The 12272-nt window shown below is 38.9% G+C and overlaps 1 protein-coding gene across 12 annotated transcripts in view; it reads right to left on the bottom strand.

Moving 5' to 3' along the window:
* dnmt3aa (DNA (cytosine-5-)-methyltransferase 3 alpha a) overlaps positions 1-12272 on the bottom strand; it is a 78888-nt gene that overhangs the window by 38480 nt on the left and 28136 nt on the right. For 10 of the 12 annotated variants that reach the window (XM_084001307.1, XM_084001304.1, XM_084001301.1 and 7 more), the window contains exons 4-6: positions 4479-4605; positions 4122-4159; positions 3198-3314 (exon numbers count right to left, since the gene is read on the bottom strand). The exons of 1 other annotated variant lie outside the window; for it this stretch is intronic. In XM_084001307.1, coding sequence (XP_083857433.1) covers positions 3198-3314; positions 4122-4159; positions 4479-4605 — 282 coding nt within the window. Of the gene's footprint in view, positions 1-3197; positions 3315-4121; positions 4160-4478; positions 4606-7307; positions 7468-12272 lie in introns of those variants that run through there. One more of the 12 variants, XM_084001298.1, reaches the window with a different exon arrangement.

Below are 12272 nucleotides of genomic sequence, written 5' to 3' on the forward strand. Positions count from 1 at the left end.
TCTTTAAGAAGCTCAATAAAGTCTAATCAGAGACTCTTGAACATCAAATCAGCCTTTTAAAACAGCTACGTGTTTTATCTATGAATGTTAACTTTACTTAATGTCATTAAACCAACCACATTCCTAAAAACACGACTATTTATATGAGTGCATCATGACTTCTGTCTGTGTCCTCAGCTTTGCTAAGAAAACATCCAAGTACTATCGGTCAAATGACTGTAACACGAAGCGTCTTGTCACGTCATGTGGTATCGGCACCGACACAAAGCTGAACACACCCACTTAAAAAGAGATCAAAGCTGATTTCAGGATCAGTTTATTCGTAGAGTACCACATTAAAAACAAAGGTTTTGTGTTTTCTCTGCAGTTCAAACAGCCAATCAGAGGGCAAACGCCACGAAGAGGTACTCAGGGACATTTGATGAGGGGTTAGGGTTTTGAAATGTGCTTAAATTTGGGAAATGTGCGTCAAAAAAAAAAAGAAAAAGAAAAATCAACCGACAATCAAAACTCTCAGAGAGAGAGAGACAAATATTTTGCATGAGAGGCCTTGACAGCAGCAGAAAGGGAAAGCACCTTTTTCACTTTCAATGGCACTTCACTGTGTCAAGTGTTGAGTAAATGTCACTAAAAAAGGCCAATCACACAGTTCATCTTCCAGCGGCCAGTTGTGTGTGTGTGTGTGTGTATGTGTGTGTTTGTATGAGAGGGAAGTCCGCTCCCTCCCAGTGTAAATAAACACTGTGCAGCAGCAGCAGCAGCAGCAGCAGCAAAGGAGGAGGAGGAGGAAAGCAGGAAAGGCTGCAGAACAGCAGCGAGCCAACACCGAGCCCATGTTTAACCAAATATGAAGATGAAGTTGGGGGAATTAAAAAAAAAAAAAGCTATATTTTGGGATGATGTTGTGGTTGGTGGGGATGCTACAGTAAATATTTACATTTTGACCCCAAGTCTTCTTGTTAAATAAATAAACCGAAGATGCATTAAAGCACACACATCATCAGCGTCATCGTCTGTCTTCGGCTAAATGGACCAGAACTGAAAGGAAACTTCTAATCAATCTGAGAAATCTCTCCTCTGCCAAAGAAGATAGAAAAAAAGAAAAAGAAACCGTAAAACAAAAGCCCTGGCTCTGAAACTGTTGAGCTGAGCTGCAGGCCACGCCCTCTCTGCCTGGGTGCTTCAGGTCTGGGTGTGACTCCCAGCCCATTTGATTGCACCAGGTGAAGTTGATTGAGTGATCAGAGGAGTCAGAGAAGGCACTCTGAGGATGGTGAGCAGTGTGTGAGGATGTGTGGAGACATGGAAATGGACATGAAGAAGTGACGCAGGACTAAAAGCTTGTTTCAAGCAAGGAAGAAGGAGCCGGTGAGCTTTTGTTTATGTGGATTTTAGTAGTTTAGTGGATCATAGTTAAATTCATGTTAAAATGTGTGTATTTAAAAGTAGTAAATCATGGTATCAAACTCAGGTAAAAGGTCAATTAATAAATCATGTTAAAAATGTCATATATTTGAAATGTAGGTTTAAAAAGAGTTAAAAATGTAATGTATTTTAAAAGACTTTAAAAGGTTAAAAAGTTAAAAGTATGGATTGTGCGTGAAAAAAAGAAAAAAGAAAAAGAAACCGTAAAACAAAAGCTCTGGCTCTGAAACACTCAGCTCAATGTAATGACCTTCTCATTGTTTCATAATGAAGTGCATTAATTCACATTTCTCCAGGGTTCACCAAAGTTTAACACCGTATAGATACAGTTTAATACGCCGCTGCCGACGCTCTGACCTGCCAAAAGAACTGTACCATACAGTAGAAACCCATTAGCGACTTGACAAGGCCCAGAATTATTTACTGTCACATAGTCCCAGCAGTATATAACAATAACTCCTAATGATGTAATCAATTTAGTTATGACGACCTGGATAAGTGGCATAAAAGTGATGAATGGATTAAACCAATTTAAAATGATTCATTTAAGTTCTCTCAAGTGTGTGTGTGTGTGTGTGTGTGTGTGCAGGTCTGACTGAGCAGCACAGTCCAGTCAAAACAAGCCCCCTGTTGGTTTATAAGTGATATAATATTTCCTGTTATCTTGATTATGTGATGTGAAAACACCGCCGAGACTTTTATAAGCAGCATTTAAATCAACGTTTGACACAGTTGTTGAACAGTAAACTGAATGTACAGCATTTTCCAGCAATATAAAAAGGCATTATATCATGATTAACTTTCCATTTAAACACATTCGTTGTTTGCTGCAGGTCTGATTTGGTGCCTGAACTGAAACTGTGACAGTAAAACTGAGAAAGACCGAGCAGCACAGTCCAGTCAAAACAAGCCCACTGATAATATTTAGGTATATAATGTTGTTTCCTGTTATCGGATTATCTGATGTGAAGACAGAAGACTGTGAATTTAGCATTTACAAGCAGCAAAAGCACAAGTCTGCATAATGAAGTTGAAGAGTAAGCGGATATTTCTCAATGTGCAGTATTTTTCCAGCGATTAATACGTATTAGATTGTGATTGACTTTCCATTTAATCTCCATTTTTGAACTCCAGGTGTTGTACTTATCTTGTATCTTCACTTTATAAAGTGTAATTTGCACAAACCTTTGCACGTAACTGCTAGTTAAAAGCACAAACGATGTTCAGAAGTTAATGTTTTGTGACCGCTCCTTCATTTTATTTGAGTGAAAATGGACATTTGAACATAAAATGGCACATATCAAGTTCCCTATAACACATGTGATAGCGTTCACATTATCAGAGTCCGTTGTGAAGGTTGATTAAATTTGTCAAAGGGATTTCCTCTTTGGTCTGAACCTATTTCTTTTAAATGCTTTCCACTTCAAAGCCGTCGTCAGATCTGATGCAGATACTATGTCAGCCTCAGTAACTCTGGCAGAATATGAGACAAATATATCAAACAGTAAAACAATAAAGTCATCCAGAGGAGTGTTTAGGAGAAAGATGACGTCCTGTCTGTCAAAAGTGTTTTAAAAAAAAAGCTGATGTCATCTCCTTTTTTTTTTTACAAACAGGCCTGGTTTAGTCTTGACTGACGTGTTTACTTGCCTTTTTCACAGTTATCAGACTCTGGAAGTTTAAAAAACAAAAAAAAACAAAACTCGAGCCTCCGTGTTTTTGTTCCTCATCTATAAATTCACACAGACACAGAGACTTTGATTCTCTCCCACCTCCATCTTCCAGCGGCTCAGCCACTCTTCCCTCTGCCTCCTGCTGATGTAGTACGGGTCGCCAGCCTGGAAAGTCACTCTGGGGACCGGCCTCCTCCGCAGCCTCCCAGTCTCACCCTGCACACACACACACACATACAGACATAGACACACTTGTTATATGTACTCTTAATAATCAGCATGTACTGGTAAGTTAAAGGGATAGTACAACATTTTTGGAAAATTGTTCCCATTGCCATAATCCCTATAGTCATAGCAGTAGGTTCGTTACCTTTAATTGTCGGTGCAAGCTATTTTTAGAACGGCGGAGCAGAGCCGTGAGCTGCTCAGAGCTACGCTACGGAGGCTCATGGGATTTCTTGGTTTCCCTCATCAAACTCATCAAATACACAATCCAACAACTCCAAAACGCTCTGGTGGACAAGTTGTGACCTGCACATTCACCACGCTATGAGATAATAACAGAACGTTACCAGACAGAGTTGTTTTAGAGGCAAATACAGAGACTGCTTGATGAAATACTGCCTCCAACGGGAACGCGCATCAGCGGTTTTGCATGAATTTACCTCTAAAACAACTCTGTCTGGTAACGTTCTGTTATTATCTCATAGCGTGGTGAATGTGCAGGTCACAACTTGTCCACCAGAGCGTTTTGGAGTTGTTGGATTGTGTATTTGATGAGTTTGATGAGGGAAACCAAGAAATCCCATCAGCCTCCGTAGCGTAGCTCTGAGCAGCTCACGGCTCTGCTCCGCCGTTCTAAAAATAGCTTGCACCGACAATTAAAGGTAACAAACCTACTGCTATGACTACAGGGATTATGGCAATGGGCCAATTTGCCAAAATGTTGAACTATCCCTTTAAGAAAAAAAAAAAAAAAGAGAAGAAACATCACAGATTGAAGGTTACGACTGCTTTTCTCACCTCTCTGGGGGAGTCGCAGTTTCTGTCGTCTGGCTCGTCTGCAGGAAAAGAAAAGTTACAGGAAATGGCCCATTTGTTCAGATTTAACAGGAGAAGTAATGAGGAGGTTAAAGTCATGGTTTTCATCACTTTTCCCCCCGACATACTACATATTATTTATAGTGAAGAATGCCTTGAAACACTGCAGTCTGGAAGTTATTTGGTTGTTATAATATCAGGTAAAACTGACAACAAGTGCCCTTCAAGTCATGTGGGTGAAGTATTTCATCTAAATTACAAACATGGCTTCTGTTTAAACTTCTGTATAAATGACCAAAGTTCTTTAATATGATAAGAAACTCTGCATTAAAGCTTTACCTTTATTCTTCTCTGTTTGCTCGACGAGTTTCCGACGCCCGCGCTTCTTGCGAGGAGACGGGGACGCCTCCGGCTCCTCGGGCGGGGTTGGCGGGGCATTTGCGCAGGGGTCAGAGGTCGCCATCTCCTGGGAAACAAGACAGAGCAGAGAGTCTGGGTCTGAGAAAACGGCTGCTCGCCACCGCCTAGACCCATCAAAGCACTCGACGAACATACACACACACACACATACAGGCCCTACACACACACACAGAAGTACAGGCCCTACACACACACACACATACATACACATACACAAAGCTCATGCATACACACACACACACACATAATCAAAGAGCTACTGCAATATACGCACAAACCTATTAGTCTGGCCTTGTTAATACAACACAGAGCAGGTATGTTCAGCAGAGCGTGTCTGCATAGGCTCAGTAATACACACCCGCACCTCCCATTAACACACACACACCCATGAGAGGGGGAGGAGGGGGCAGGGTGGGGGGGTAAATACTTTAAATACCATTAACAGTGGTAATGATTAATGAGCCTGTTGTTAAATGATGCTAACACTCATAACATTAGCGTAAAATTACATACAATGTTAAAATAACCTCAATGAAAGTCAAAAAAAATCGTAAATTATAGCTCAGACCAGTGGTTTCCGAACTGGGCAGCAGCCTCCAATGGGAGGAGGGGGGAGGGGGGAGGGGGCTGAACCACTGCTGGGGGAGGAGGGGGGAGGGAGTGGATGTCCAGAGGGATAATAATATGGAGTGGAATAAATTTGATTTATAATGTGAAAATAAACAAACAAGAGCTTGCTGATGCTACAGTGCTGATGTTTATTTCCGCCAAATTCAAAATGGATTTTCCAATCGATAAATCATTGATTGATAAAATAAATAAAATAAATAAAAATAAAAAACAACAGTGGGGGAGGGAATACTTGATCAGAGTTGAGTTTAGTACAGTGGTTCTCAAACTTATTCATACGTTTGTTGAAGAAATACCCAAGGCACTCTCTGTCAACAGTTAAAAAGCCTTTATTGCTATGGCTTGGTCGTATTATTAACCTTTAAACAACTAAAGGGAGTCAAAAAAGTTGAGTTGGGTACAGTTGTTCTCAAACTTTTTCATATGTTTGTTGAAGAAATACCCAAGGCACTCTCTGTCAACAGTTAAAAAGCCTTTATTGCTATGGCTTGGTCGTATTATTAACCTTTAAACAACTAAAGGGAGTCAAAAAAGTTGAGTTGAATCCAATTGTTCTCAAACTTATTCATATGTTTGTTGAAGAAATACCCAAGGCACTCTCTGTCAACAGTTAAAAAGCCTTTACTGCTATGGCTTGGTCATATTATTAACCTTTAAACAACTAAAGGTAGTCAAAAAAGTTGAGTTGAGTTACAGTGGTTCTCAAACTTATTCAAGTTTTTTTGTATTTTTGTCTTTCTCCTTTGTTTTTACGAGTGTGTGTCGCTAACAGGCTAACAGATTTTATAGACGAGCAGTTAAAACATGGAGAGCAAGAGGTAAATGTCAAGCTCAAAGGCTACGCTAACACCAGCTAGCGCTAACAAGCCCACAAATGGCTGTAATGAGCAGGTGAGAAGGCCTGTAAAAAAAAAAAGAGGCAGTGAGCACTGAAGGCGAGTGAAAGAGCCCCGGGCCGGGACAGACTCAACACTCAATACTCAATACTGGATCATAAGCCATGAGTCTGATAGAGAAACTCATGAAAAGTAACAAAAACTTCATATTTTTTCATTAATGAGCTCTGTTGCCTCTTTAAAAAATGGTTGGAAACAGCTTATTTCAGAGTTAATGCACAGCTGTGACAATAAAAAATCAAAACTGGTGACTAATTTGATGCAAATAATAATAATTTCTGTGACTATCTGTCATTTCCAGCTTCTCTAATGTGCAAATTCTTATTCCTCTTTGTTTTTAAACGACAGTAATCTGAGTAAATATGTTGATTTTGGGCTGCTAGTCACATAAAAAGACGTTTTAAAACATAGAGGGGATGGGGGGTGGGGTCACTATTTTGTCACATTACACACAAGAATGAATGAATATTACAAATAAATCTGCAATAGCTCTTTATAGATATTAATAATTCAATCATGAGCACAGAGAGGCTGCCTTGGAGTTGGGCCAAATATTATGAAATAAACTCCTCCTAGAATGAAAGTGAACAAGATTTGGAGATATTTCTGTTTTTCTTTTTTCTTACAGACACACCACCACACACACGATATACAGGAAATGTGAAAGACACACAAAAACACGTTCGAACTAAACAAATCAAAGCACAAACTAAATTCAACCACTTTAGAGTCAAGTGGTTGAAATCAGTGTTAAAAAACTTGCTATGTATAAAAAAGCAAACAAACATCAGGCATCAGGTGTTTAGCAGAGGTATAATAACATTCAAATTACTGCAGTAAATTAGCTCGCGTGGAATTATTAAAGCTTGTGCTGCACAAAAACAATCAAAAAACATGGCATGAATTAACCCCGGTGAGAAATAATAACATGTTAAATCAATAGCGAGTGCACCGGCGGCGTCTTATCATGTGCAACATGGAATAAAAAGCACCGTGTGTGCTCCTGGTGAGAACACATGGCCTCTTTCTTTTAGCATTTCTTGTTCTCTAAACCCCCGACATGAAAGTATTATTAAAGCTGCATTAAGCTTCCGTTTGTTGTTGTTATTGCATATAAAAATAAAAAAATAAAAAGATTAGGAGCTAAAAAAGAGATATCAGCTCCTATTCTGCCTTTAACTTTTTCTTTTTTTTTTAAGTTAAAACAACTGCAACTACTTACACATTCAGCAGAAACAGAGGAATCTGGACTCGCAGTCATCTTTTTGGCCACATGTCGAATGTAAAATTCAAATCAGCCCTGGTTTGGTCCACAGACTCTTGAGAAAAAAAAATATATTTGGATGTCTTTTGCTTGCTATATGTTCGATGTCTTCAGTCACTTCGCCCCTCCCCGCCTTTTTTCTTTTTTTTTTACACCACTAAACAGGAAGTGTCCGTGGCCCTGTGTGAGCGCGGATGATACACTTCCTTGTTTGAGAGCAGGTGCATCGACGTTGTTGGTTGGTTTTCACACTTTTAAATAAAAAAATAAAAAAATAATGAGCTTAATGCAGCTTTAAAAGTTATACAGAGAGAATTAAAGTGAAGTCTGAGACATTTTAAGGTCGCTTTACTGTATAAGACACATGAAGTACCTCGTGTAGTTTCGTGTCACCCTGGTGGGTTTTTTCTTTCTTTCTTTTTTTTGTTGTTGTTGCTGTTGTTGAACGACTCCTCGCTGACCTGCACTTCTTCTCTACACACTCTTTTAAAAAATCCAACTTTGATCTCGAGTGACTGACAAGACAGCGTGGAAAGTACCTGACTTTTACTCCACAGCTGAGCTCACACACACTCTCTAAACCTGGGCTGTGTGTGTGTGTGTGTGTGTGTGTGTGCATGAGTAAAGCCTGCCAATGATGAAGTGGAGAGGAGGAGGAGGAGGGTTTTAAGGTTTTCAGGTTGGATGCAGCTTTTTGATGATACCCCAGAGGGGAGGAGGAGGGCAGAAGGAGGGGAGGGGTGGACAGGATGTGGCAACAATAAAACAATAGTGCACCGAAAACATTAATAATACTTTTTTTTCTTTTTTAAAGCAAAGCTAATGCAGCAAATACATGCATGCTAGTTGATTTATATACACACAGCTCTGTAAAAAAAAAAACAAGAGACCACTTTCACAAATGTTTCTTAAAAGCATCTCTACATGTATGACAGTCATTCTTTTCTTTTCTTTTTGAAATACCAACACAAACACAAACTCATTCTACTTAATGAGACACTGATGAGGCGATCGATCACCTGAACCACATCTGGTTTTATAGAGAAGATTATAAAAACCCCTGCTGGGATTAAACATTTATAAACTCTTCCTGAGTTGAAATATTCTTGCTGTGTTGTTTAGGAATACATATGAACATGTTTTCTTTGCATTATTACTATTATTCAAGGTCTGAAAAGACTTGATTTTTTTTGTTATTTAGACATTTTCAGCCAATAAAAGCTCTAAATGACAATATTTTTCAATTTTGGGAGAAATGTTGTCGGTAGTTGAACATTTTTTTTATTTAATTTTACTCAAACACATACCTATAAATAGTAAAACCAGATAAATTGATCATTTTGGAAGTGGTCTCTTAATTTTTTTCCAGAGCTGTACTGTATATCTATTGTTATTTACACTGCAGCCAGCAAACACAACAACCACAGTGTGTAAGTTTGTGTGTGTCCATGATGCTTTGTGTTACTGTAGCTCCTTCCAGTATCAGTGTCAGTATCAGACAGATGAAAATAACACTTAACGGTTGGAAATACATGCAGCAGCAGACGGTTGTTGTTATTATTAATCGTGCACGTCACAGTAGCTGTGAATGTTCATGTCTCATCCTGTGTCAGTCAGAAAAATAACTTCCTCTGCAGAAATAGTGACGATAAGAAACAGCATTTTTCATTACTCATCTTTAAACTCATGTGTTTTTGTCATATTTACTGTCCTTGCTTCAGTTTTTTTTTCTAGCTACGACTCAACACTAGAGATAGCTACTGTGATGTATAGAGGATGTTGTTGGTTAAAAAGGAGCTATCCCTAGTTGATATAGATTAGCTTTTAAAACCTTTAAACTACTGTAACTAACAAAGCTGCTTCCTTAAGCACTTACTTGCAGATTTCTATCTCAAATAACCCCCCCTCCCTCTTTTTTTTTAACCATGCCTTTGTGGAGTCTGCAGAGGTGTGATTATCTTCAAAGAGTAAAAGAGGGAAGTGGGACAGATGTACCAAATTTACACACTCAACTCGACTCAGCTCAACCACATTTACACTCAGCTGGAGGTGTATTAGGTGAACGCAGCAGCTAAAGGCTAATGCCGTCTAATACAACGGTGCTGCTGCCGTTCGCCAAGGTTACAGTCAGTGTCACTGCGTAATCTTACACTGACCATTGTTTCTGTTAAAGCTGCGACTAATTATTAAATAAATATCAATGTAAAAACTCATATTTGATAAAAATAAAACATACTTTTAAATGAGGAATAAGAAGAAATGAAAATGTTAGATCTATATTTATAGGACATGAACAGTGTAATCAGCTGTAGTGGACAAACACCACTGTCGACTTCTTTCTAGCACAGCTGCTTTAAATTAAAACACTAATTAAGAGTCCAATTAGGACCTGCAGCTGCAATAAATACAGAGTTTACATGCAAAGATGTTTAACCTCACTCACTCATTCACTTCATCTACAACAAGTCGGTTTATGACTAAACTAAAAGGTTCAGTCACCTATAAACACAGATGATTATATTTTATATCATAACTTATTTCTCAGTTCAATTAAATAAATGTAAACAACCAGGTTCGTGTTATGAATTAATTATAGTCTTCAGTCTGTTTCCAGTAATACATCCATCTATCTGGCCATAACTAACATAGTAGCTACTAGTACAAATAATATACACAACCACCATCACTATTAGTACTAGTAGTTGCCTACTATTCTGCTACTGCTACTATTGAAACCTCTTCTGCTATTGCAGGGCTCTGGACTAACTTTTTTTTTTTTTGCACACATTTTAGAAGCGCAAGCAGAAAACTACAGGGTGCACATTGTAAATCAACTTGCAAAGCAAATATTCACATTTCCTTTTCATTCATGATCCTCACACACATTAGTGGGGTTTCCATCCACCTATTCTTATTTGCATTTTCACAAAATTCGCTCAAAAATGTCAATACATTTGGATGGAAACCTGACTATTGTCCTGCCACCTGTACTGACGATGATTGACCCGATTCTTTGAGCCCCTTTCACGTTAAAAAAAAAAGAAAAAAAAGAAAGATTTTGCTGGTTGCACATGCAAAACTTTACTTGCATTGTCTCAAATTTTAAGGGTTAGGGTTAGGCAATCTGGAGCCCTGTAGTGGTGCTATAAATACCAGTATTACTCATTTTACTGCTATTGTTATTACTTTCACTGTGGCTGCGACTTTAAGTACTACTTTAACACTGCTCTGACAGCTACTATTCTCCTACTATCAATGCTACCACCACTACTGATGCTTCTACTTCTACTATCATGTTTATATCGCAAATGCACCATGTCTACCTCTTACTATTTGAACCATTTCATTACTGCAGTTACTGTTGCAACTAAAGCCTTTACTATATCTACACCTGCAATACTATTATTACTACTTCTACCTCATATAAAACAACTACTGCTGCTATTAGTTCTGTCATTATAGCACCATTACAGCTAACTATTACTACACCACCAATGCTTTTATACTACAACCACTGCTGCTGTACTACTACCATAAACTTTACTACCTTTTCTGCTCCTTTTACTTGAACTACCTCTAGTACAACTGTTACTTCTACATGGATCAGAAGTTGAACCCATTTAGTTACATATAAAGTAGTTAGTAGTTGTTAGTTTTAACATAAAAGTTTTTTTTTTAATCCAGTTGAAAGTTTTTTTGCTCGACAGCCGCGGCTTTCCCACAATCTCTGTGATCTTTTGTGGCTTCGGGCACGAAATGGAAACCCCAGAAAAAAAAGAAAAGGAAAAAATAAAAAAAATAGAGACTGAAGCTGCATAAGTGACGAGAGCAAACCCAAAATCTCCGGTTGCTAAGACGCGTGAAGTCTAAGTTAAGACCTCGCCGGTTAATAATTATAGTTTAGTGTTTGACTAGATAAAATCTAGTTATTAGTGTGCAGTGCACGTGAAAACTTCCTTTATTCAGACCCGATGACATCACAGCTGACTGTAGCTGCTTGCATGTGTGTGTGTGTGTGTGTGTGTGTGTGTGTGTGTGTGTGTGTGTGTGTGTGTGTGTGTGTGTGTGTGTGTGTGTGTGTGTGTGTGTGTGTGTGTGTGTTTAGGGGGGATTTCATGTAAAAGCCCTGCGTAAATGTTGGGAAATGGGCCAATTTATGTCTTTTCTCCTACTGTACTTCAAACTACTCTGAAGTGTTTAAGCAGAAGCCACAAGCACAACGCACACACACACACACACACACACACACACACACACACACACACACACACACACACACACACACACACACACACACACACACACACACACACACACACACACACACACACACACACACACACACATAAAACTCCCCACCAGCTGCTCCACACATGCTGCCAGTGGCAAAAAAAAGGAAAAAAAAAGAAAGAGAGAGAGTAAAGAGGAGAAACAAGGGGAAAGAGGAAGAGACTTACACCTTTCTTCAAAAAAAAATAAGAAGCATTGAAAGCGTGAAGGTAAAAAAAAAGAAAGAAAATGGAAGCTTGAAATAGTTAAAGGGATAGTTCAACATTTTTGGCAAATTGGCCCATTGCCATAATCCCTATAGTCATAGCAGTAGGTACGTTACCTTTAATTGTCGGTGCAAGCTGTTTTTAGAACGGCGGAGCAGAGCCGCGAGCTGCTCAGAGCTACGCTGCGGAGGCTAATGGGATTTCTTGGTTTCCCTCATCAAACTCATCAAATACACAATCCAACAACTCCAAAACACTCTGGTGGACAAGTTGTGACCTGCACATTCACCACGCTATGAGATAATAACAGAACGTTACCAGACAGAGTTGTTTTAGAGGTAAATTCAGAGACTGAATGCTGAAAAACTGGCCCCGACAGGAACACGCATCAGTGGTTTTGCATGAATTTACCTCTAAAACAACTCTG

The sequence above is a fragment of the Trachurus trachurus genome, assembly GCF_905171665.1.
Source record: "Trachurus trachurus genome assembly, chromosome: 24".
NCBI lineage: Eukaryota > Metazoa > Chordata > Actinopteri > Carangiformes > Carangidae > Trachurus > Trachurus trachurus.